The sequence below is a fragment of the Theropithecus gelada genome, chromosome 1, assembly GCF_003255815.1.
Source record: "Theropithecus gelada isolate Dixy chromosome 1, Tgel_1.0, whole genome shotgun sequence".
Lineage (NCBI taxonomy): Eukaryota > Metazoa > Chordata > Mammalia > Primates > Cercopithecidae > Theropithecus > Theropithecus gelada.
Window position 1 is genome coordinate 164,459,288 of NC_037668.1, and position 25,395 is coordinate 164,484,682.

General features: G+C 50.8%; 1 protein-coding gene across 2 annotated transcripts in view; it reads right to left on the bottom strand.

Annotated features, from left to right (window-relative positions):
* The window catches only part of PKP1 (plakophilin 1), a 48,444-nt gene extending 24,250 nt beyond the window's left edge, over nt 1-24,194 (bottom strand). Inside the window, exons 1-2 of one of the 2 annotated variants that reach the window (XM_025360470.1) lie at nt 23,742-24,194; nt 13,612-13,715 (exon numbers count right to left, since the gene is read on the bottom strand). In XM_025360470.1, coding sequence (XP_025216255.1) covers nt 13,612-13,715; nt 23,742-23,943 — 306 coding nt within the window. In that variant the 5' untranslated portion in view covers nt 23,944-24,194. The remainder of the gene's footprint in view (nt 1-13,611; nt 13,716-23,741) is intronic. The other variant, XM_025360464.1, reaches the window with a different exon arrangement.
* Nucleotides 24,195-25,395: the final 1,201 nt, after the last annotated feature.

The window sequence follows — 25,395 nt, forward strand, 5'->3', positions numbered from 1 at the left end:
AAAAGAGTGTCTGTGTCCCCAGCTATTAGCCCATTTTGAAACCAAGCTTCTGCCAGCAGGGTGGGGCCGGCCAAACCTGTTCTCCAGTGAGACACACCCTGGTCTGCCTGCCGAGTCACACACCCAGCAGTGTCCAACAGGGCCATCTTCAGCAGCGTGATCTCCCAAGGCCCTTTCCATGAAAGGGAGTGCACGCACAGTTTCATGGAGTCCTCATGCCTCTCAGGCCTGGTGAGGGCTTGCTGGAGAAAGAACCTTGATTAGATGCCTTTCAAGGACAGGTTCCATTTGCCACTTGCCTGGTACCTGCCACTCCCCACTCAGTGCCCAGGTAAGGGGCTCTCATGTACTAGGCATGTAGTGACCCTTGTTCATCTTGCTGGGATTTCAGTCAGGACTGGGGGATTGGGTAGAGCTGACCTGTCACAAGGAGTACCTCGCATGTGGCTTAGTGGCTCTGCTCTCACTCTCTCTGGGGTTTGGAGAGTGCAGGTGATCTCCCAGCAAGGCTGCTGAGAATGGGGCACACAGGGCTCCAGGAGGTCGAGAATCTTCCCAAAGGTGTAGGGGTGGCTGCTTATTCAGCAGTCTGAGTCAGCATGGGAACCACTGGGGCCTGAGTCACAACAGATGGGACTTCAGCAGGGGAAGTGTTGATCCCTGCCTCCTGACTCCTCTGGGCACGGCTCCTTCTCTGAGAAGCAGTGGGTTCCACCCTGGGCTGGCCCTCCTTTCTTTTCCTGGCACGCTGCTTTGGGCAGAGCAGCCCCACTGCTCAGAAGCCCTGACGTCTGGACACAGAACAATACCATTTGGCCTTTAAGGAGGTGTGGTGGGTGTGCCTCACTGTGGGTCCTCAAAGGCAGAGGGAGCTGCACCCACAATGCCATCGCCAGCACCCCGAGACCAGCAGTGCCCACCCAGGTGAGAACTCCAGAAGGCACTTGCTAAGTGCTACTGAACTGAAGTCGCTAAGTGTCCACTGAGAGAAGGCACAGCAGAAGCCATAAACACCTGATGCCTAGTGCAGGCACATGTTGCCACCTGAAGTTTTTAAATGTAAAAAAATGTAAAAGTTTTGGTGCCTGTCCTCAGAGTAGAGACTTCCCCAGAGATCTGGCTAATAATGGTCAGAGTCCCTTACAAGCTTTGAAAAGCAGAAACGGTGAGCATACTTCAATCACGCCAGTATTAACAAATGTCTATGGATAACTGAGGACAACTTTTCTAAGCAGAAAATATCCTATAAAACTTTGTAGTTTGTGGGTCTTTTGGGAAGATGCTGCTTTCTCCAGTGAGGCCCCAATTCTGGGATAAAGAAGGCATCTTAGCTTCTTGGGCTCCAGGCTCTACACCTGCCTGCAAAGGTCAGGTCCATGGCAGTTCCTAAGCCTGGTGTGGGGGGCGGGTAACATGCACTGTGCAGCCCAGTGCCTAGCCGACACCTGGCGCTCCATCAACACGAACACGCAGCTATGGCGGCTCCTGCACCAGCTCTGTCTCCACTTCCTGCTCCCTGTCTATTTACTGCACTGTGGGAAAAAGCAGGTTTTCCGAAATGCTTCTCTTTTACCTTTCCCCCTCTACACCTGAGAAATAGGTTTTTTCTCAGCTCCTAACACTGCTAGGATGGGTTTGCAAACAAGGACCTAAGGTTTCATACACAGATATGTCTGTTTCCTTTCGGAAGGGAAATCCCTGGCAGGTGTTTGCCACTTCAAACGCAGCTCTCACAGCCCGAGTGGTGGAGGACCCCTGGCCCTCAGCCATCTCCCTTCCACGGCCCCAGACAAGTGGAAGGCATGGTCATTCTGCCCTCCAGGAGCCCCGTGTTCTGAGGTCATAGCTTCTGGCTTTCAAACCCAGAGGCTGGTTCAACTGTCCCAGTGACGGTTCATCATGAAGAGGGAAAGCTGAGGGGGCCATGCTGATATGAAATATCTCCTGGAGTCCTGGATGATGGGCCAGCACCCCGGAGGAGCACCCTTGAGGGTCAGGAAGATCCCACTGGGCCAGATGCCCGCCACCCTATACTAGGAAGTTGGAGGGAGAGGCTGGCTGGCCCCAGAGCCACCCCACGCAGTGGACCAGGAGGTGCTTTCCAGCCCTGGGAAGAGGAGAGCCAAAGGCTGGGAGGTGGCAGCATCCTGAAGGGCAGGTGCTTACCTGGCCCAGAAAAGAGCTCCCTAGAGACCCAACAGTGGAAAGAAACCACTCCTGCTGGTTAGTCAAAGTTTTTTTGTTGGTTTGCTTGTTTGAGCCAGCTCTGTAGCCCAGGCTGGAGTGGAGTGGTGCCACCATGGCTCACTGCAGCCTCAACCTCCTGGGCTCAAGCAATCCTCCCAACTCAGCCTCTCAAGCAGATGGGACTACAGGTGCACACCACCATGCCCAGCTGAGTTTTAAATTTTTTGTGAGACAGGGTCTCCCTGTGTTGCCCAGGCTGGTCTCAAACTTCTGGCCTCAAGTTATCCTCCTCCCTCAGTCTCCCAGAGTGCTGGGATTACAGGTGTGAGCCACTGTGCCTGGCCTGTTAGTCAAGAATTTTACATGAAGGGAGAGACACTTGGCTGGGCCCTTCAGTGCTTGGGTAACAGATCTCACCTTTGGAAGATGAGCATGTGCACATGCACGCTCACACATGGACACGCACACTTCTATATGCAGTCCCCACTTGCTCACATGGGACACACATCCCATGCCAAAAGTGGACTCAGGTAGGGAAGGTCTTTGGAAGTTGCTTGAGCATATCCTGAACACCATCACTGGTGTGGCACTTCCCAGTGTGCAAAGGGCTTCCCTGTTCATCACCTTGTGATTATCTCCCACCTGGCCAATGAGGTGGCAGGGCAGAGAGCAGTAGCTTTGTTCTGTTTGTGAGCATATTAAGCTCAGAAAACTTTAGGCTGGTCCAAGGCCACACAGCTAAGATGGGGCAGACCCTAAGCCAGGACTCAGGTCTTTGGTGTCTCTTACAGTGATTATCCTCCAGCCACTCTGCTACCAGAGTCTGGTGACACAAACAAAGTCTACAGGGCAAAAAGTTTCTGTAGCTAAGGGGCCCTCTACAGAAATTCTAGCATCTCTGGCCAGTTGCTGGCCCCGACTCCTGGAAGATCCCATCCCCAGTGGTTCTAGACACAGGAGGTGCCAGCCCTTCTTCTTTGAGCCAACTGTGGGAGGTTCTTGAAGACATTTAAGAAGTGTGTAGTTACTTAGCCATGTGTCACAATTCTAATGCCCAAAGACCTGGGCTGGAAGACCATCTGTGCCAAGGGATGCCATGCCTGTGGCAAGGAGATCTTGTGGTCATGACAACTGTTCTGTCCTGGCCAGGACAGTGAGAATGAAGGTGCAGTGAGTAATGGGAATGTGACTGTTTGGTTCCTCTCCAGCCACCCTTTGCTCTAAACGCACCACTGAGTACACACAACTGGGGCTGAGAAAACAGGGACTTGTGTTAAAGCTGGTACCTGAAGCTGAGCCCTGAATCTTCTGGAACTCGTCCAGTCTTGCTGAGCTTCTGGTGTGGTCAGGAAGGAGGAAGAAGGAGGGAAGGGTCCCTGGCTACCCCTGAGCACCCCAACTCTGCTCCCAGCACTGTGGGACCTCCTGAGAGCTGATTAGGACCCCAGGTAGATATGAAAGAAGCTTGGGGACTTCCTGGGGGCCCTCTCCAGGTTGGCCACAGAAGGCAATTCTTCCACAGGGCTCAGCACCCAGCAAGCCCTGGTAAGTCCAGAGAACTGTAGGTGCTCAGTCAGAAACATCCACCTTAAATATGCCAATTAAAAAAGTGTTCAGCCAGGCGTGGGGCTGGTCACCTCGGTGAGGGGAGAAGGCTCTACTTCATGGCTCTTCTCTTCGGGCCTCAGCTCTCCTACCTTGCCTGCTTTGGGAAAATTATCCTGAGCCATTAGCATATGACCTGGAATCTCCCCCAAGTGCTGGCCACGCACTACTGGTGGCTGTGGGGTGACTCCAGGGAAGTCAAGGACACAGCAATAACTAACATTGAAACTCATAGAAAGGACTTCTTTTTGCCATTTTGATTACCACAAGGAGAAAGTCTAGATGGGTGTCAATATGTTTCTTTAATATTTGCCAACCTTCCTTTTTAAGCAAAAACAAAACCAAACAAACAAAAACAAACAAACAAAAATTTTTCTGCCAGATAAAAGTACCTAGCTAGAATTAAATAATGTTATGTTTTTATTCTATTTATTATAATTGATTACCGAAGTTGTGGTTAGTCTTCATTTGTGGCAAAAGATACCGGTTTCTGTCATTTGGGTGAGTGATATAAAGTTTCCTTTCAAAATAAATACATTGGAATAGCTGGGTATGGTGGCACATGCCTGTAGTTTCAGCTACTTGGAAGTCTGAGGCGGGAGGATTGCTTGAACCCAGGAGTCAAGACCAGGCTGGGCAACATAGTGAGACCCCGTCTCTAAAATAAATGCATGAATAAATAAACAAATACACTGGAACTGATAAGTAATTCTTTAAATTTTAAGTAATTACTTTAAGTAAATAATAGTTGGTATGATTTTGCAAAAATTGTGACAGCAGAACGCAAATGACAGAGGTCTGGGAAACATGATTGCTCGTAGTGGCAAAAATACCGTGATGTGACAGTGTGACCAGGAGCCCTGAGTCAGGAGTCAGGAGACTATGCTCTGGTCTTCTCCCCTGCCTAGCTGTGCAGCCTCAGGCCGTCATCTCACCTCTCTGAACCTCAGTTTTCCCAACTACAGCATGCCCTGTAAGGCTTCTTCTGAAGGAAGGCAGTTCGGCAGTCTGCGATTCACCCCTTGCTAAAGTCACAAGCAGCCTCCTTCCCGGCCTGTCTTCATCCCCTTCCAGGCCTCGCCCTTGGGCGCCCTGTGGGGGCGGGAGGGGAGGGGCTCCGGGTCTAGAGCTGCTTTTCTCCCCACCTGTGTCTCTACAGATCCCCTGTCCCCTCCCCGTGCCTGAGCTGATTTTGTTTTCAGCTGAGTTTGCTCTCCTGGGGCAGGCAGGCCTCCGTAGAGACATGCCAGGGCCCTGGGGGAGAAAGCAGAGCCTCACCCTTGCAAAGGGTAGGGACGGCTTTTCCAACCGCTTGGGAAATTCTGCTGCATTTGTCTCGCTGAGCCTAGTGACAAAAGGAAAACTCTCAAACCAGAAAAAAGGCACCAGAAGATCCCCCCAGGACTGTATTTTGATGACTTAATCCCATGCCCTGCTTGCTGGCTTCGAAACTTGGCCAGCAGGAGGGGCTTGGCCCACTTCTCCCCCTGCCCTTCTAGGTCCCTCCCTCCTCTTGCTCTTCATACCCCCCTCAAAGTCCACTGGGGTCCAGACTCAGTTCTGCCAGATTGATCTGTGAGGTCACAGGCAAGCCCCTGCACTTTTCTGTGGTTTGATTTCCCTGCAAAGAAAATGAGAATAACAAAGCCTGGTCCACCTACTGAGCTCACAAAGACTGAAGGATCAAGTCAGGAGGTGAAAACACAAGCAGTTTGTACAAGTTCAAAATGCTTCAATAATTCAAGGGATTATTAAATAACCGGGTGCTGCGGGTTGGAGCACTTCCCCCTTGAGAGCTGACTGAGAACACAGCACAGCTGAAACAGCCTTGAAAGCCACCACCTGTGGCTCATCCGGAACCCAAGACCCCCTCCCCAGATGTCCGAGACTCAGAACCTAAGCTGGGGAAGCAAGGCTTGGAGGTCACCTGGTCCCACACCTTCAATGACAGATGAGGAAACTGAGGCCTGGAGAGGTTTAAGTTAGTGTATGCTGCAAAATTTAGCTTTTAATTATATCTTCTTACGCTGTTGTTTTGTCTGTCATTTGTTTTCCACTATAATGTAAGGACTTTAAAGACTTGTTGGTTGAGTAGAGTAGTTTTTGTCAGGGCCAAAAAACAAAAAAACAAAACAAAACAAAAAGCCCAAAGTGAAACTCCACCAATTTCTGCTGGAGCAAAATAAAAAAGTTTAGAATTATCCTTGATTCTTCAAATCTTCTCTCTAAAGTTTCATATTAGGGGAGAAGGAGAGAGAGCAACAGCCAACTCATCCAGAAGCTTCCTTCTCTGGAGAAGACAGAATTCCATCCTCTGTGGCCAGGGAATTGTCTGCCTCACAATATCTCATCAGAATGGAGGAAATCGAGCCCCAGGCCCATCCAAGCATAAGTGTTCCCAGCCTAGCCATCAACTCAGAGCTCCACACAACATGAATGGAAATGATTGAGGAAGACTTGTTGATTAGTGAAGCTAAAGGAAGAAGAACTGGCTTCTGTTGTCTCTGGGGAGAGTGGAGGTCCTTCCTGCAGACATCCTGAGAAGGACCCACTGCTGACCGCATCCTGGGCTGCCAAAGCTTGGTGCTCCCCACTTGCTAAGCAGCTGCCACACTGAGTCCCTTGGCAGTGACGAGTCTCCCTGCACATCCTGACCAAAATGCCCTGGCCTGCCCTCTCCACTCCGCTACAAGGATCCACACTGTCAGGACAGTGACTGTTGGGAGTCTGCCCTCTCTTGGGTCAGGTGCTCCTCCCTGGGGCAGGAGGCTGGAGGGGCCAGCATGCTCACTCAGCCCCTAGGAACATTGTTGTGAGGTTGTGATGAAGGCCTGGGAGGCTTACGAGACCTTGGGAGCTGGCAACGTGAAACCAGTTGCCCTCCTTGGGAGGATGCCTATTCTTTGTGAACAGTCAGCAAGCTACTCCCAGACTGCAGCCCAGACCTAGGGGCATTCCTGCTCTGCCCTCCATCCTGTCTGCTAAGGGCAGCCCTCTCTCCTTTCACACTCAGTTCAAAGCTCAGCTCCTCTAGGAGCCGATCCCGACTTCCTGCACCTGGAGCTTGCCCTTGGAGGACACCACTTGAATTTGTTCACTGGAACCGTGTCCTCCTCCCTTTGCAAGCCCATGCTGCTGACATGGGGCCATTCTCTGACTTCTCTCCCCAAAAGAGCGACACAGAAGCCAGACATCAGAGTTACAAGGAGGTGGTCTGAGCCACCATCTAGTCTTGCTGATGATAAGCCTGAGGTCCAGCAGAAGAGGAGTCCCCAACACAGTCACGGGGAACCAGCCCTCAGACCAGTGTTTCTTCCTTTTCTCCACATTCTCTCTGGACTCTAAAGGAGCCTCGCTGGCTTGCCCAGTCCTCAGTCAGGAGGCAGAGCCTCAACTCACCTGCCATGGAGGGGAGAGCAAGCCCAGAAAGGAAGCTCCCCGAGCTCAGCCCAACCCTAAAGGCAACAGAAGCTTCTTACGGGAAGCAGAGCCACTCTGATGGACTGTGGCTTGGAAAGGAGGGCCCCTCCCAAGGAGTGCCCAGACACCAACGTTTGCCATAGGCTTCTCTTTCAGTTTAATACAAGGAGTGTCCCAGTGGCAGCAGTGTGTCTGTGAAAGCACACGGCATGCTCTTTCCACATGGAGAGGTGGCCCTAGAGCCAGCCCGCCCGCTCCTGCTCACTCACCTCCATTTTCTCTCAGAGGCACATTCTGTCCCTTGGCAAGTAGGATCATTGCCTCTTCTTGTTGGGGTGAGAGCCTGGGGCCCTTCTAGGACCCTCCTATCTCCCAGGGCTGGGTGGGGGTGAGTCACAAGCTGGCAGCGGGGACACTGAGTTGGCAAACACATCAATTGCTCCCTCTTGGAGCAGGATCCGTACCTGCCTGGGAGTAGGAGGCTGTGGTCTACTCTCAGTCCCTCACCTGAACTTTTCAAGAAAAGACGAGAGGCCCGGCAGGCACTGCCGAGGGAACCCAGCTCACACACCTGGAAAGTGGCATTTGGAGCTGAGACGCATGGTTTGGAAAGAGGGAGTTGGGTCTAAGTCAGGGTAGTTACTCAGCAGAGGTACTTGTTGTGCCTCAGTTTCCCTGTCTGTGAAGCTAAAGTAAATGAAGTCCTACCATCTCTCCATCCTGTTGCAAGGGCTAATTAACTGCTGTTTTCCTGGTGCCTGGAATGCTCAGATGAAAGCAAGGAGGAAATTAAGAAGCTTTTATGCATCTGTAGGCTTGAAGCAAAAATCTGGGCTGGAGGAATTAACACTGCCTCTGACCCTGGAGGGACCACCACACAGGCTTTAGCTATGGGGCCCGGTAGCTACTCAGAGTCAGCTCTCAAGCCACATGCATCCCTAAGTGAGTCCTTGGCTATGATTTAGTCCAATTGCCTTGCTCCATAATTGAGAAAGCCAAGGTCTAGAGAGGTGAAGGCCACTCCAGATCCCTCAGTTTGTAGCAGCCCAGCTGAGACTGGAATCCATGCCTCCCACTGCTGATGTGGTACGTCACATCCCTAAACCTCATACTGCTCTTTGAGATAGGAATTTTCACCCATTTCCGAGATAAGCAAGCTGGGGTTCAGCTAGATTAAGAACTTGACTAGAGTCACACAGCTAGTTAAGGAGCAGACTTCACTAAGAGTCACACAGCTAGTGAAGTTCCTGGCCAAAGTCCAGGGTCAGGTGCTCCTCCACACTAGGCTGTCTCTAGGCATGGCCTCTGTTGCCTGTGGATTGGTAAGGATAGTCTGTTTCTGCTGCTGCTAGGGTAGGAGTCCTGCCGTGTTTCTCCCTGGCAGCCCCTCTGCAGTACCTGGCCCATGGCTCTGCCCTTGTGGACACTGGATTAGCATGGCTGTGACTGAGGGTGAACCACCAACCTGGGGAGCACTGTGCTTGGCTTCCCCATCCCCTACTGGAGTGTGATGCAACCCCAGTCCTCCCATCTGTAACAGAGGCTTCATCCACATTTCTTCAGGTCTAGGGTGGCCAAGATCAGTTCTCCTTAGGGTAAGGGTCCCTAGTACATTGTCCACAAGATTCTGTCACAATGGGATCGTCAAACACAGACATATCAGTTAGGCAAGTACAACTGAGAAGAAGCTGGGAGAAAGATTTGCTAGTAAGTCCTGGGTTAAAGTGGAGAAATGGGGTCAATGAATAGGACAATGCCAAGACAAAGGCAGAATTCTCCCTTGTTATATTCTGGGAATTCTCACTTTCAGGCATGCCAGGCTGGATTTAACTGAGTGATTCAACGTGGCAGTCACCGTGGTCACCCTGTTCCAGACCTCCCGCTGGTGATGCCTGAATGGTTTTCCTCTCTACTGATTAGATCCTGAGCAGGGTGGTACAGTGCAATCCACTACCTAAGAACTTTTTACTTGGTAGGACTCCCAGAAGAACTGAATGCTCAGGGTACACTTCTTGATTTGAAAATAAGTAAACCCTTTGGAGCTGAAGATGATAGACAAAAGGATTGTCATCTTAATCCAGAACCATTCCCTGGAAATCAAAATTGTCCACACGCCTCAGCTTCATTGAGGACAAACCCATGTGATCAAGGTCTATTTTCAGCTTTGGAGTAGAAGGGCTGTACCTTTCCATGGCTCCAGCTCTCTATTCCTTGCATCCTGGTCTTTGCTGACCCAGAGGAAGATATTCAAGGGACATATTACAAGGACAACTAAGATGGGACACAAATCCTCCTTTTCCCACCAGAAATGCTGCAGCCTAAAGTAATTCTGCTGCTGCTGGGTCCCCAGCCTAGGAGAGGAGCACGTAAAGGAGTGTTGTTTCTATTACAGGAATGAGTGGGGAGACATCGTGATGGAGGGTTGCCAGATTTAACAAATAGATAGACAGGGCACATAGTTATATTTGAATTTTACATAAACAACAAATAATTTCTAAGTTAAGGCATGTCCCAATTATTGTATTTGGTTGTATTTTATCTGGTAACCCGGCCCGGAAACCCATTAATGCTTATAGCCAAGTGAACCCAGCTTAAGTCTAGGAAGGGAAAAACAGAGCCTCTCTCCTGCCTCTTTTGAGCTAGGCTGACTCCCCATGGGGAGAGTAGGCCTGGCTGGAGGGGATGGGAAGGGAGGAAATGAAGGGACTCAGACTCATGAGTGTCTTGCAGATCCCTAAATTTTAGCATTTAGTGTTTAGTTGTAATGTTCAAATATTGAGATTGTGGAAACCCGCAGAATGGCAGTCATAAGAAGTGCAAATGTCTGGGGTAATGAAAACAAACTCCACTAGGTTAGGAGTTAGGAGGTCAGAGATCTAGTCTGCTGTACCAGTAACCAGCTGTGTTGCCTTCAAGGAGTAATTTCTCCTCTCTGGGCCTGCATTTCCTCAACTGAAAAATGCAAACAGTGTTGGGCTCTAATATTTCACAGGTCTGGTGCTGAGAATCAGAACAGCATAACTGAGTATGCAGCTGAGAAATCAGGCAGCAAGGCTAAAACCTGCCCCATCTTTTGCTCCATCTCACCATCTGCTTCCTCTCCCTGAGGTCTGTGGGACTCTGAGGTTCCAACGTTGTCCTTCAGCAGATCCTTCTGCCTGAAGGAGGAGGAGGCTGGCGTGGCCAGCAGAGAGCAGGACATGGACTGGGCCAATGACTTTCTTTTGAGCAGTCTTTTATTTTCCTTAAGCCCCTAGATGCTTTTTGTGTGTCACACTATCTTTGTTCCAAGTTTTATTTTATTATAAGAAAGCCTCTCTACATTCCATTTGTGAAGTGAATAATCATAACTTAAAAATAGTATGATTATTATTTTTTAATTACAAGGCTATTATTGATACAGACTATGAGGTAAAACTATAAGGTAGGACCATTGCTTTTTAAACATTTTTAGAACCTTCTGTTTGGAATTGCCTACAGATCCTTTACATATTTAAATGAGATATGTACAGGAGGTGACAAAGCTTTGCTATTTGAGGATGGTTTGATATTTAGAACTAGAGTCAGATCTGAGGAGTGAGGTGCTCCAAGTGAGTAGTATTGTTTCTGGTCAAACCCAGGTCATGACAATAAATAAATGAGACTGGTTTTCTTATCTGGCTCCTGAAATGATGCTGAAGACAGTTCTGAAATTTTAGGGGTTCTAGAAACATTCTGAGCAATGGCAGTATTGGTGTCATGCTCCAGTACAGAAACTAATGCCTTTATCCTATTTGTCTGTTGACCTCTGTGCTTCTAACTTGACTGCAAGTTCATTGAGGGCAAAGTCAGATGCTTTTCAACTGTGTTTCTGTAGCGTGCCTCACTCACTGCTGTGCCTCAGCAATTGCTCAATACAAGTTGGCTGACCAAGTGAATATAAAGTATCTGCAGCAAATGATCCTTCATCAGCTCTCAGAAGGTCCTGAAAATATGCTGATGATGCTTGTACAGACAAACTACACCCTCCTCCCCACCCTCCATGCCTTCTGCCACCATATTGGTTTCACCAGAGGGGAGGAATAACATCATCCTGTGCCAGTTGTACCATCCATGGGAAAATCCCACAGACATAGGATTATCTCATGCTGCAGATCTCTATTGCCTTTTCTCCTGCTCTCCTTCTCCCTATGTCTGGACCCCGTTTGGTTTTGCCCAGGTTTCATCTGATTATATGTCTGGCTCCAGTATCAATTATTCCACTTCCTCCCTACTTGGCCTCCTCCCTCTGCCAAATCTTCATGTGTGCTCAGCTCTTCCCTCTTCCCATAGCCTCTCCTGAACTGAGAGGAGATGGGACGTGCCTCAGCAGCTACCCTGCCATGAGTCATGTCTGCAGTCCTGCCAGCGAAGGAGCAAGGAGGGTTGGGTCTTAGGGTGCGGAAAAGGAAAGAGATTTTCACTGGTTGTCAGAAAATGGGCACAGGGTGGGGTGGAGACAGTTTGGGAGCATTAAAAGCTAGTGAGATGACTGAGGACTGAGTTAATTAACCAGAAGTGAAATGTTCAACGTGGGCCAAATGAAGATTTTCTTTCTTTCTTTCTTTCTTTTTTTTTAGAAATACCTTCCCGGATTACACATTTCCATGGTTACATTACCCATTTGATAATACTTCACAGTTAATGTCATCTGATATCAACCCGTGAGTGAAGTAGACACATGAGTATCATCATTCCCTTTTTATGGATGAGAAAACTGAGGTCCAGAAAAATTAAACTATCTAAAGTCATAGAGCCAGAGAGAGGCAGAAGTAGGACTAGAACCTAAGCCTCCTAAGCTCTGATCGGGTAACGTCATTTAAGTAAAGACATGTACCATCTGTACTGTCAGCATAATCATCCATTCTGGCTGCTGGTGCAGTGATCTGCCTTCCTTGGGTTTCATCTAATCCCTTTATGCTGCATTCCTAAGCCATTTTCTCAATTTGGTCATCACCCTTTGTGTCAAAGCCTTTTTATTCACATCTATGCTTGATGGGTTCAGTCTGCTGGGTTTATTTTGCACTAAGAGTGTCATTTGCCATCAAGAATCAGGAAAAAAGTGAGGGAAGTAAATTCGCAGCGCTCCTAGTTAATTGTCCCCTTTCATCCTCAAGCTGTAATATGTAAGAAAGACATAGGCTCCAAGATTAGCCCCAAAAAGAACTCAGGAATGGAAGAATCAAGCACATGACAAAAGAACACCAAACTCATAAACTCCCCACCCTCTCCTCTCCCTAGGACCCAGGACCTTTGACAATCAATCAGGAGTGATATCTGTGAGATGTCTGTGTCTTAAAGCAAATGCTGCTGAATCCTAAGGCCCCACCAAGACAGAGCCCCAGATTCCCACAGAAAAACAGCCTTTATTCCCCATCTGACAATGTCTTGAGGGCCTTACAAAAGAATTCCCGAGAATAATGCAGGCTAATGTTGCATTAGCGAAAGTAAATGAAAATCATAGAATCTGGAGGCTAGGAGAAACCTTGGGTGCCATCTAGCCCAATACCCCTGATTTTAGAGCAGCAGAAAATTCCTACACTGGCTGGTTGTATCCTGAGCATCTACTGCAGTGCTTGTCACAGAATTAGGTCTTAATAAATATTTGTTCAGTGAATGGATAGATGAAGTATAGTGGATTGAGATCACTTAGAAAGCAGACAGAGTCAGGATTACAGGATCTAAAATAACCTCTATCCATGTTAATTTAACAAATAATCTTAAGAATTATTGTAATCTTTTTTCATGTACGTTAGTTCATTTAATCCGGAAAATAACCGCTCGAAGTACTTTGTTATATCCACTTTCCATGTGAAGAAGCTGAGTCCCAAAGTTTGAAGTAACTTGCCCAAAGCCACATGCTCAGTAAGTAGCAGAGTTAAAATCTGAACCCAAATGTGTCTGGGTTGTCAGGCAGGCTCCACTCTAGCATGCAGCGTCATATGCAGGAGTCAATGCAGTGGACATGTTCTCTTGGATCTTTGACCATAAGCATAGAATGAAGAGAGATGACCCTTCAGGATTTTCCTAGAAACGTCTAAACTGGTCCATCAATAGACCTCAAGAATGCAAGCAAACATTTCCCAAATCCATGATCAAATCAGACCTACTAGGAAATGGACGTTTTTTAAAATGTCTTTTTAAAATGCTTTTCCCAAAATGTTCTCATTTGAGACATTCAAAAATGTCCAGTCAGCCCAAACGAGAACCACCTATGAAACAATGGCCAAGTCAACAGACCTAGTCAGAGTTATGAGCCTCAATTCACGGACCAAAGCCTACATCACTCTTTTTAGCAACTGGTGCAGGTTTTCTCCACTATAAATCCCAAACCGTCCCTACAAGTACTCCAGGTCTTTTAGGATGGAAGCAGTTCCTTACCGGATATCCCCATGAGCCATTCCCTGCCTGGAACTTGGAGTAGTAGCTGCTCCTGCTGGTGGTCCCATAGTTGTAATTGTCAGCCAAGCCATCATACATGGAACCTAGAGGAGAAAGAAGGGGATTAGGACAGGGATGGCCATGATCTTCATCCACCCCTCTTCCTCAGGGCATCATTTCTGCATCCAGGTCCACTATGCCCATGGAGGAGACCAGGTCTGAGCTCCTGGAGGACAAGGTGGAGACTGTCATCTCCATCTATCTCCACATCCTCCGCAGCCAAGACCAAGAGAAGGGCTACCACAGACTCCCGCAAGGACAGCTCTAAAACTCTCATCTGTCCCCTTCCTGGGAGCCCAGTGGCTCTGCTGCTGCTTGGGTAGGTTAACACCTACAGGTCAGGACTTGGTCTGGAGGGCCTTGGAGCATGGCCATTCCAGTCCAGGGAATCATCACTCCATGTTCCACAAGGATAAGATTCCCACTCGGGGGAGACAGGCAGGATCCCAACATTCCCAGTCCAGCAGCAACAGCTGATTAAAGACTGATTCGGGGGAGGACTCTGGATTCAAATCTCAGCCCAGCCCCTACCAGTGACCAGACAAACTTCCTCCCCTTCTTTCACCTCCAACATACTCTGGTTGGTGACGGGGGAGCGGCGATCAACCTCAAAGGTCCAGTGAGGATTAATTAATGTTTTCGGAGTGCTTGGAGACCCACAAATGACAGGCTCCGCAGGAGGACAGAGTGTCATTAGAGTTATTAGTGGCAAAGTGGCTTTGCATCACAGAAAACAGAACTGAATTTGGGGCTCCTAGTGGGGCCACCCCGTCTTCTCCCTTTCACTGGCCAGCAGGGAGACCCTATGGGACAGCGTCGACTCTGCACAAGCTGGTCTGTTCACTGTCCTGCTGTCCTTGAAATATGGCCAATGGTGACAGGCTCACCACTTTACTCACATCTCCCTCCATGCTGAACCTGCTTTCCCTCCTCGGCCACTACCTTCTAATCTTGCTTGTCTCTTGAAGCCAAGCTCAAGACCTCACCCACTCCAGGAAGCCCTTTCTGACCAGCTCTGCACAAGGCAATCTCTCCTGCCTCTAAACACATACTGTCCTGCTCTTGATAGCCCAGGTCTCATTCTGCCCTGCGTCTCATTCCCTCAACTATACTGGGAGCTCTACGAGAGGTAAGCCATGGCTCCGTGGCCTGCCCTACACTCTTGTTAAGTGATGGCCTTGGGGGATGAAGGCGAGTGGGATCCAGTGAGAGCCTCCTAAGAGGGATATGCACTCCTTTTCTCTAAAGCGATGGTCAGATTCCCCCATCAGAAACCCTGTCTAGGGGTAACAGAGTTGGGCAGTGATCTCACCTGGCCAAGTTAGCTACTCCCCATCTGCCACACCCACTTAGGTTCCCCAGCCATTGCCTGGGGGAGCAGGGCTGGAATATCTGAGCTGGGAGTAGAGGGAATAGCCATGGGGCAGCTTTGGAATGAGGCAGGGATCCCCACCTGGTGCCACCTCCCCTGTCCAGGGCCAGGTAACCACCCATAGCCCACAGCAGAGGGTGCTGCCCGATTCCCATGACCCCTCCATCGTGAACATTAGGGGTCTCGAGCTGTGGCAGACACAGCTTGCCCTGGGGCCTAGCAGTATTGATATTGGTCCTGGTTCTGGTGCTGGGCAAGTCATCTGCTCTCTCTGAGCCTCAGTGTCCTCTTTTGTCAAAAGAGAGGGTTGGCCTCTTACATCCCATAGGCCCCGTACAGTTCCAGTGTTCTGTGGTTGTGTGATGACAGTGACACATGGCTGACTGCATTCAGAGGAGCCAACTCCTCCTCTCCAGAGATACAGCTCAGCTTATGAGGAAGAAGGGCAGATATCAAAGGCCACACTACCGCCTCATTTGCCACCTGCCTCAGAGTCCTCTGAGAGGCCTCCCCTATACCCCAGGCCCAGCCCTGACTCCAGAAGGGCCATCCCCCTTTGAGTGACATCCTGGGACTCTGCCGTGTGGCGCATTGAACCTCTGGCTTCCTCCAAGCTCTGGTGGAGTGCACACAGCTCTTCCTCCACCTTTCCCCAGCAACTGCTCCTCTGGCAAGACTGTCCTTATCAGGAAGAGGCTGGAGGTAATCTCGTGGGCTCAGTCACTCAGGACTGGTGCTCCCAGGGAAGGGAGCTGCAGCCAGGCACACTCTCAGTCAGGACCTTAGGTGGCCAACTGCCAGGTCTTGTCTGCCTTCCTTCCACCCAGCCCGCTTCAATCATTCTTCCAAGGTTTGATACGATAGAGTTCACTTGGCTCCGGCCCTGTGAGCAGGTATTTCTCACTAAAGGTCAGGTGTGGGTCAGCCAGCTGCTTCTGGATGGAAAATTTGGGGTGGTGACAGACAGAACTCTATGGAGCACTGAGGAGGCCTCCTGCTATGAGAAGGAGCCCCAGGGGTCTTGCACTAGGGCCTCCTTGCCCGTCTTCTGGGAGAGAACCTGTCAGCATAACACTGCTGTCCTCCTGGGTCATCAGATGAACCATCTTCTCCCACCACACCCTGCAACTGCCTGCCTCCCTCTCATACACTCCTCTCTGTGTGAAGGTAGAGGCCTCGCTGCCATGGAGGTGGCAGTGGACACACAGACACATGGAGGGAGAGGCCAGAATGCCCTACAGTTCCCAAAGCCAGTCCCTGTGTCCATTGTGAATGCTGGTAAAGGCAGGTGTGACTGTCACTCACTTGTGGTTGGGCCAAGGCCTGCAGGCCCTTCCAGGCAGTTCCTGAAGGTGTCTCCTAAGACCTTTCTGTAGTTGGGGTCTGCTTGGCTCTGGTGAGAATGAGGGTAACATCACACCTGCCTACACTGCTAATCTGGCAGAAGGTGACAGTATTTGGGGCGGAGGTGGTGAGAGAGGGGAGGAATCCATAGTTGTCACACACCTGAAATCACAGCTCGCAGTGTGCCAGATAACCAAGGAGTACTGGGGGCAGGTGTGCTCTGTCTGCAGGAGCGCTGTTCCCACAACAAAAGTGATTTTCTGTGCTCTTGACCCTGGGGTGTCTGGCTGGTAAACAATGCCCCCTAAAAGTCAAGTTCAACAGCAAGAGCATGGGCTTCTAATGAATGTAATGGTGCTAGCTCACTCTTCCACTTGGTCCCCAATGTCTCTAGAACGCACTTCTAGGAAGCCTTTCCTGATGAATGACACCTACTCCCATCTCCATCTCACACCCATACCAGTCTCCACCACCATGTACTTCGGATGCTCTCTGAAGTGCGAACCATGTCTCTTCTTTCCTTGGGACCTTGAGCTCAGGGCACTGCCACAGCTGGGTCCGGGCCTGACTGGCCTGAACTGGCTCTTTGTGTCAATGACCTCTTCTCCCTTGCCCAACCCTTGTGGTGAACATGCTCTGATGCCTGGTGCTTAGAGGCTCAGAATGGGGTCAGGCTCTCCTCCCACTCAAAGAGGTTCCTGGTGAGTGGGGTAAACCAGGAAGAGAGGAGGGCTGCTGTAGCTCTCAAATACCCAAGGCCACCTCCTTGAGGAGGATTCTTAGTTCCTGGGGAATGGGGGAGGGGCTAGTTCCCAGCTCACCCCACAGAATCACTCCTACCCTCCAGATAAGCATCTGCTTTCCCCCTCTTCTCCCCAGATGGGCGCCTGCACCATGAGCAGGGATGTGGTGGCTTCTCGGTGACACTGACAATGTGCCCAACCTGCGTGTCATCCTCAGGAAGCATCTGCCCACCCACAGAACCCCAGGGTCAAGGAGCAAGTGCCTCAGCATCTACCATTTTCTCAGGTATACAAGCAACACAACCTGCTCTGTCCACGTAGCTTGTCCGATTTTACGTCCCTGTTTTAGGGTGTAAAACCATCTCAGAAAATCTACCGCTCGGGTCACCAATGTCCTGGCACACTGCTTCCCTTTGGTGCCTTAGACAACGACGGGCTGATTCTCTCTTGTGTCATTGGTGCAACTCAAGCTCTCTCACCTACAAAACCTTTGAAAATGGAGGCGGCTCGCTCTTTAGGATGAGTGGAAATCTCTCTCCAGTAGGGACAGGCATGCCTTTGCAGGGATGACTCATCCTCTTCCACCTCCAAGCTTTCAAATAGGTCACACTTACTGCACCTGAAACATTCTTTCTCTTCTTCTCCAACCCTCCCCCTGCATTCAAAACCTTGCACAAAAATCACCTTCCCCTAAAGATGACCCCACCCAGCTCTGAGCACTCCAAACCTGCCAGGATAACCACGTCAGCGCTCAATCCAGTGGCTGACTCTGCACTGGCTTGTGGGTTCCTTGGAGTGTAGCTTCTGTACACTGTGTGTGTGTGTGTGTGTGCGCGCACTCCTCCCAGAAGGTAGGGCCTGGGTCTCCCCAGCCAAGCTGGGAGCTCCCTGAAGCAAGGAATCTTCACCTTTGGTAGATCCACACTCCACACCCCTAATCCCAGAACATCAGCCTTCCTGACCAAAAGGCTACCCTGCAAACAGAGGTCATCAGGAAACCCACTTTCTCCATTCTCTTTCTCCTCAAATCCTTCTTCTTTGTCACAGGGCAAGCTGCTCGGAACAGATCCTTGCTGACTCTGTCTCCCTTAAGGCTGATGCTTCTTCTAGCATATTTTACATTTGAATAAAGCCCACTTGTCCTTCAGCACGAAAAGCTTGAGAAAGGAAGCTCATTTTCTTTTAGTCTTGAAAATGCCTTTACTTCACCCTCTGAAATCTCTTTCACCTGTGGTGCCCAGAAAAGCTAGGCCCACAGCAGCAGGAATTTAAATGAGATAACAAGAACTGCCAGGAAGCTACTGCTGAGACAATATCCTCAGAGGTGTTTCGGAGTGGGCAGGAGTGGACTGTGTCTGCAGGATGGTTCTAGCTCCTGGAGGGAGGACTGGCCAGCCAGCCTCCTGCCCTCTCTGCTGGGCTGCTGGGAGCACCATGACCAGGCCTCCCCCAACTCGGCAGCTTCTAGGAAGGAGATGGGGAGGGCAAGGAGTTCAGCACAGCCTCACCGGGCACTTTTGTGTGGCTCTTGGCCTTTTCCTGGGTGTACATACTGAACAGAAATGCTGAAACAAACTGGGTTGCTGTGGCCTGTGTTCTCTCTTCTCCCTCTGCAGCCCATGTGGCTCCCTCAGGCTCTGCTGGGGCACATTCAGACCTGGCTCTGCCACAATCCTGCTGCTCTTTCGGCAGATCTGTTCATGGCCACCACCAAGCCTGAGGACTGGGCAGAACGTGGGAACATCCTGTGGGGACAGGACGGGTGCAAGGGGGCCGGGTGGTGGGTTAGAGTGGGCAAGGGTCGATGGGTTCAGATGGGGTTCAGAGTAAAAGGCTCTTGCCAGCAACTACTACATTAGGTGTGCGTGCGTGTGTGTGTGTGTGTGCGTGTATGAGAGACAGACATGGGTGTATGTCACTGTATAGGGGTGATCGCCCATGCTGGATCTATGTGAGTGAAGGACAGGGACTGGAACAGTGGTTCTCCAACTTGGCTACACATCAGAATCACCTGGGAGTTTTTGAAGCCCTGATGCCTGTGTCATCTTCATACTCACTAAGTCAGAATCTCTGGGGGTGGGACTCAGGCATTCGCGTTGTTTTAAACTTCCAGGTGATTCCAATATGTAGCCAAGTTTGAGAAGAGTGGATGAGAAGACTTTTTAATATGTTAGGATGTTTACAAGAGAGACACGATGAGTGGCATGCCTTGAGGGGAAGAGCTTTTTGGCAGTACAGCTGCTGGCGGTCTGGGCAAATGGTTTGCAGAGCTAGAGAGTTATAAAATCTATTTCCAAAGACTGTTACCATTGCAAAGCACTTTGGAGATGATCTAATCCAACCTCTGACAGCTGCAGAGATCCAAAGAGAGGCAGCGACTTGTCCAAGATCGCACACCAGGCAGTGGTAGATGCCAGGCTGGGCTCCTGACACAGCACAGCTGCAAGGACACACGTGTACACACACACGTAACATATGTGTGTGCATGTTACGTGTGAGTACGTGTGTGCATGTGTGGGTGTGTGGATTCATGTGTGGGGTGTATTGTGTATACATGCGTATATGCATGTGTAATGTATGTGTGTACACTTGTGTGTGCACGTGTCCAGCGTATGCCTAGAAGGGACTTCACATGAAGATATCTAACATTCCTCCATTTTATTTTGTTCAAACATTACACATCTTCTAAGGGTCACACCCCATCGCAGAAGCGATTCTCAGATTTCTAAACCTAGAACAATTGGCACATTGATACTTACAATGATATGGGGTGGGGGGAGGAATTTGTACTTTTAAAAAATCTCTGCCAAGGAGCTGGATCCAGAGAAACAGCATTTGCTGCGAAACACCCTAGAATACCCAGCATTTTTGCATGTGTTGTAACAGGCCAACGGAAATTCTGGCTAAAACTCCAACTTCAAGCCAAGGTGCATTGTAAAGAAACAAGAATTGGTTCATTTGAAGTTTAATTAGTATGTTTCGCCAATGGAACAAGCTAAAGCACACATAGCCATTACCATCTGCAATCTCAGCTTCGGTCCCAAGAAAACAACCCCAGAAGTGATGTCTATGGTCAGGAAAAGAAACTTTCAAGAGACTCTAATGAGCAGAACATTCACTCAGGCAGAGGCTCATGCTGAGACACGGTCAAACACAAATACAAAAAGCCATCAAAGTAGGGGCTCCTGAGGCAAGCTCCTTCACTGTGCAGGCTTACGGAGTTGGTGCAAGCATGCCCCCCTGTCCCCTGACGAGGGCTGAATAGACACAGGAACCACAGAAAGGGAGCAGACACCTCCCCTGGCCCAACATCACCTCCGGCCCCTATCTCTGATCAGAGAGAAATAGAGGCTTAGCAATTTTAGATGGGGAACAGTACTTCCCTGAAGAAGGGAGAAAGAGAATTTCAGGCCAAAGGCTGAAATAAAAAATCATGGATGGCTAAGCAGGCAGTGAGACAAAGCAGGCAATGGTGCTGGTATTGCTAGGACTTCCCTGGAAGGAGACATGACAGGTGAAAGGAAGTTCCTTTCACTGAACTGGGTATGATCTGTGTTCGCAGTGGTGGGGGAGCACTTGGGTTAGGGCAAATGAGATTCAGGTTCAGCTCTAGGAAGAGATCCCAAGTGAAGTTATAAAGATCTGGAAGGTGGGTAAGTGTTTCCTTCCCCATCCTCAGGGAGGTCGTTTCCCTAGCAAACATCTTTTGCTGGGTGGTGACATCCCCCTCAGTTTCCCCTTGCCTCCCACACAGTCTGGGAAGAAAAGGATGCCAGACACCCTGAGGCACACAGGGACAGCCTGAAAACACAGGGGAGCAATACTTCAGGGGCAGTTCAAGATGGGTAGGCAGGTTAAGGGCAATCTCCTTCTGCAAGGTCTCCAGGCCACAGAGGCCACCTTCTTCCTGCCTGGGACCTTCATGACCAGGGCGAGGTGACTGTCTGATCTGCAGCACTTCAGGGAGGGCACGAGTGCGACAGGCATTTGGTGACAGGCTCCAGGGGCCCTTCATCCAGCCCTCAGTGGCTCAATACTCCCTCAGTGACAAGAGAGAAAAGAGCCCTAGTGGAAAGGAACTGAGAAGCCACTTCTATCACAGGACCAAGGATGGCTGGTCCTGACTATCCTTCCTGGGGTACAAGGAGCAGTGGCTACTCTTCCAGGCAACCTGTAGGGTGTGGCTGGCCCTTCTTAACTCGGGGAACTTTGGATGGGATTCAAGGGGCTCAAGAAGACCCTAGGCGAACTGACTCTGCTCTTGGAAGAGACTAAAGGAGAATTTGAATCTGTCCAGGGGGCGAGGGAAAATGTCTGGGCATGGTCCTTCCACAGCCACCAGCTCTTTCCATTCCAGGAACCAAGGCAGGCTCCTGACAGGTAAACCAGCATGAGAAAGAGGGAGCAGAGTGAGTAGAGGTGGCCGCAGAGCAAATAGGGGACGCTTGGGCGTTTCTGATGGAGAGGACAAGGAAATCTGACGAAAACTAAGCCAGCTAAACCAGAAACACCAGCTCCAAGTGACCAAACCGCCTCTTCCAGCAAGGATGCCTCTGGGGAAACCAGCCTCCTTTAGGAACCTCCGCAGAGTCTGAGGGTAGAGGGGACACGCCCACAGGGCCAGACCTTGGAGTTTCTGGAGAGGTAGCCATCAGCATCAACCCTCCCCTGAATGAAGCCCCCCTGAAGGACCTTGGGAGGAAAAACAAAGAGGGAACAAAGGAGACCTTATCAGATAGAGGTTCCCCACAAAGACCAAGCCCAGAAAGTACACTTCAGGCTGACAGACACTCAGCCGATATCCTGATAGGTGGGAGGAAGAAGGGGTCCTTGGGGCACCCAGGGCCATTTGAGTTTTCTGGAGTTGTGAGCCAAGAGCTCAGGCTGGGATGGAGTGGAAGTGGGAAGGGGACAGCCAAGTCTTGGGCAGAGAGGAGAGTAGGTTGAGCAGTGCCCTGGGCTATAGCCAGAAATGGGGCACTTTGTTCTTCCAAACCTACTTCTAAAGAGGCTAGGAGGCACCTACCAATGCACCAAATAAAAGGGAAGGAGGCATGTGCTCTGGAGGCGGCATGACCTTGAGTGGAAATGTGAGGAGAGGAGCCCAGGGCTCAGACAAAGGCAAAGAGCACAGAGCAGCAAAGGCCTTTAGGTCTGGGGCCCAGGAAGTCATCTGCCCGCCATTTTCCTTCCTTGGGCTCTACATGGGGCCACTCAGGAATGGGGGCTAGGGAGTGGGTGGGGGGACAGAAGCCAGAGGTAGAAAGTGTGAGGTAGGGGTGTGTGTGTGTGTGTGTGTGTGTATGTGTGGTGGGAGAATGGCCAAGGTTGGTTTCTTTTGTCTCCTTCCACCTTATTACCCCCCCCCCCAAGGCCTGTCTTAATAAATAAGTCTTGGTTTACCTGTACTGGTTAGTGGTGGGTAAAGTCTTTATTAGTATTTTACTAAATTTAGCTAAATAAAATAAGTAAATAAATAAACAAGGGAATCTTTGCTCACTTGTGTGTAATTCTTACCAGGCATCCTTTGTATTAAAGCATCTGTTTGGTCTATAAGCTCTCCCCTGTCAGGTACTGCCCCTTCCTCCTTGAGTTTCGCGGGTGCTGCCCCTTTCTCCCAGGCTTCCCCAGTCATGGGATCTGGCCTCAGAAGCTGGAGGAGGGGGTGCCAGGCCGGGGATCCAGCTTGGAAAAGTTCCCGTGAGGGCTCAGCTAGAGGTCTCCCTGGGGCCTAGGGGGATTTCCAACCTGCCACTCTCATTCCTTACTCTCCCCATGAGACACTTGTCTACCTAAGCTGGGTGGGGTAGAAAGAATTCAGTGGGAAAGAGGAGTTCTGCATTGGCTATTCGGGAAAGAAGCCATCCTGACCCCTTCCCTGTTGTCAAGGGACCCACTGGCCCTGGGGCGGCCTTCCAACTAGGCTAGCCTCTTTCAGGAGGCTCCCAATAAAGTGCCCTGGAGTTTCAGGGCCTCCTCCCTGCTCCCTGTGCCACTTCCCCGTCCCGCAGCGACTCTCCTGAGCTGCACTCCTGTCTCAGCGACTCCCTCACGCCGCTCGCGGATACACACGCACACAGGGACTGGGGTTCCCCTTGGCCTGAACGCCGGGCATCGGCTGCCAGCTGAAGGCCAGGAGATCAAGCCCAGGAAGGTTGAAGGGTGGCCCACAACAGTTTGCGAGCGCGGGGACCATGGTCCCCAGGACAGCCAGGGTGAGACATGATGCAGGGCTGATCCCTAGAGCAGCACCCGAAAGAGAAAGCCGTCCAGACCCAGGGCTCAGGGACAGGAGAACCGCTCGCGGGGGATCCTCAGCCTCCTGGCACGCTGGGAGATACTGCCGGCTGTGTCCGGGTGAACCACCCATCCTTGCCCACTAGCGCGCCATCGAGCTCGTGGAGCTGTCAAGCCAGCCTCGGGTGGCTGTTCCATCTGCTCGGAACCGGCTAGGAGCTCGGCTGCTCGCATTCAGCGCGTAGACCCTGCATGGGGCCAGCAGCCCCTCGCCTCCCCGCACCCCCTGGGATGCTTGCGTCCCTTGGTCTCCGCCGCTGGGCCAGGGCGCTCTGAAAAGGGGCGCACGGACCACGCGGGGACCGAGCCTTTACCTCGATTGGAGTGGCTCAGGGTGGACGACTGGGAAGACTTGGACTTCTGCCGCTTGACGGTCATCATCACCTGCTCCTGCACGCGCTGCCTGCCAGACGTGCCTGTTTTCATCTTTTGGTCCGACGGCAAAGCCAAAGTGGAGTTGTCCTGGTCCTGGAAGCATTCGTACGCCAAGGCAGTCTTGAGCGGCGAGTGGTTCATGGTCGCGGGAGGCGGGAGGCGCGCGGCCGGGGCCTGGGAGAGCAGAGAGGCGAGGCGAGGTGCGGTGCAGCGGGCGGGCGGTAACGTGCTCTTCTCGCTCTCAGCAGCTCCCTACTGCCATAGAGTGCGTGGTCCGCGTGAGGGCTCCCGGCAGCTGCTCCTGGCGCTTCCACCCCGGTTCGTCCCTCTTTGGCAGTGGCGAGGCCCGCCCTCCGTCAGACAGGATATACCACCCCTGCCCTGCACCACCCACTCCACCTGGCCGCGCGCTGCTGCCGCTCAGACGCGGAGCTGCAGGGCACTGCTGCTGCGGAACCAGCGCTCTTGGGGGCAGGGCTACGAGTCCCCCGTGTGGGACACTGGGCGCCTTCCTGCTCGCTCTTTTTTTCTCTCCTTTTCCTCTCCCCATGAGCAAGAAACGTCGCAAGCCTTGAGGCCCCAGGGAGACGCCCCTCTGTCCTGTTCTGCCGGCTCACTGAGAAAGCATGTGTTCAGCTTAGGAACCGAGGGAGACCTCTCTCTAGGAAAAAAGGAGTCTTTCTTGACCAGGCTGTCCGGGATAGCCAGGCGTCCATCTCCCTCTGTACTGCGGTCATAGCAGAGACCAGCCCCGGCGGTGGAGGCTCCCGGGCTGATGGCAGAACCATAGCTCTTGCTCCAAAGGAGTGCTCCATCTTATGGGGGCAACCCAGTCTACTCTAAAGCAGTTTCCTCTGAAGCAAGTCGGGTAGGGGCAGGAAGGCCACATCAAGGAGCAGACTTGAGATATCAGACCACACAGTGGGTATGCCTTGGTGAAACTGGTGGTTATTTGTTGTTCATGAGTATAGCCCGGTAAAACACCACGTGAACAGCGGATCCTCTCTGAAACTCCACTATAGCCTCTGATACTATGCCTGGCACAGGTAATAATAGGTACTCAATAAAAGATATTTTTAAATAGGTGAATACATGAATGCTAGTTAATTTAAGGTAAATTAAATCTAACTTGGATCCTAACCAGATCCTCACTGAAAAATTGAAAAGCTGCTTTATCCTGAAACTCCACTCTGGACTTACTATTTTGGGACCACTGTGTGCATTCCCCTATGCACACTCACACCCCTGGGGACACATGTGCAGTGAAGCTTCATTCATGTAGCATCCTCCCCAGGGATGGAGAGAGCCCACATCAGTGAATCTGGTGTGTAACAGGAACCGAGTGCTTTTTTTTTTTTTTTTAAAGTATTTACTTTGATGGAAATCTTTCTAAAAAGTATCGCATTCTGCTTTGCCTCCTAAAGCAAACAACACTGAACATATTTGCTGTACTTCTTGATGCCCTGAGTTTCACATTCTGGACACCCATTACTGAACTGTGTAGTCATGCAGTCCAGTCAGCTTCTTAGTTTTGGGGCCTCCACCAGCTGTGTGACACTATCACAGCCGTCACTCTTGCTGTCATTTGAGGTT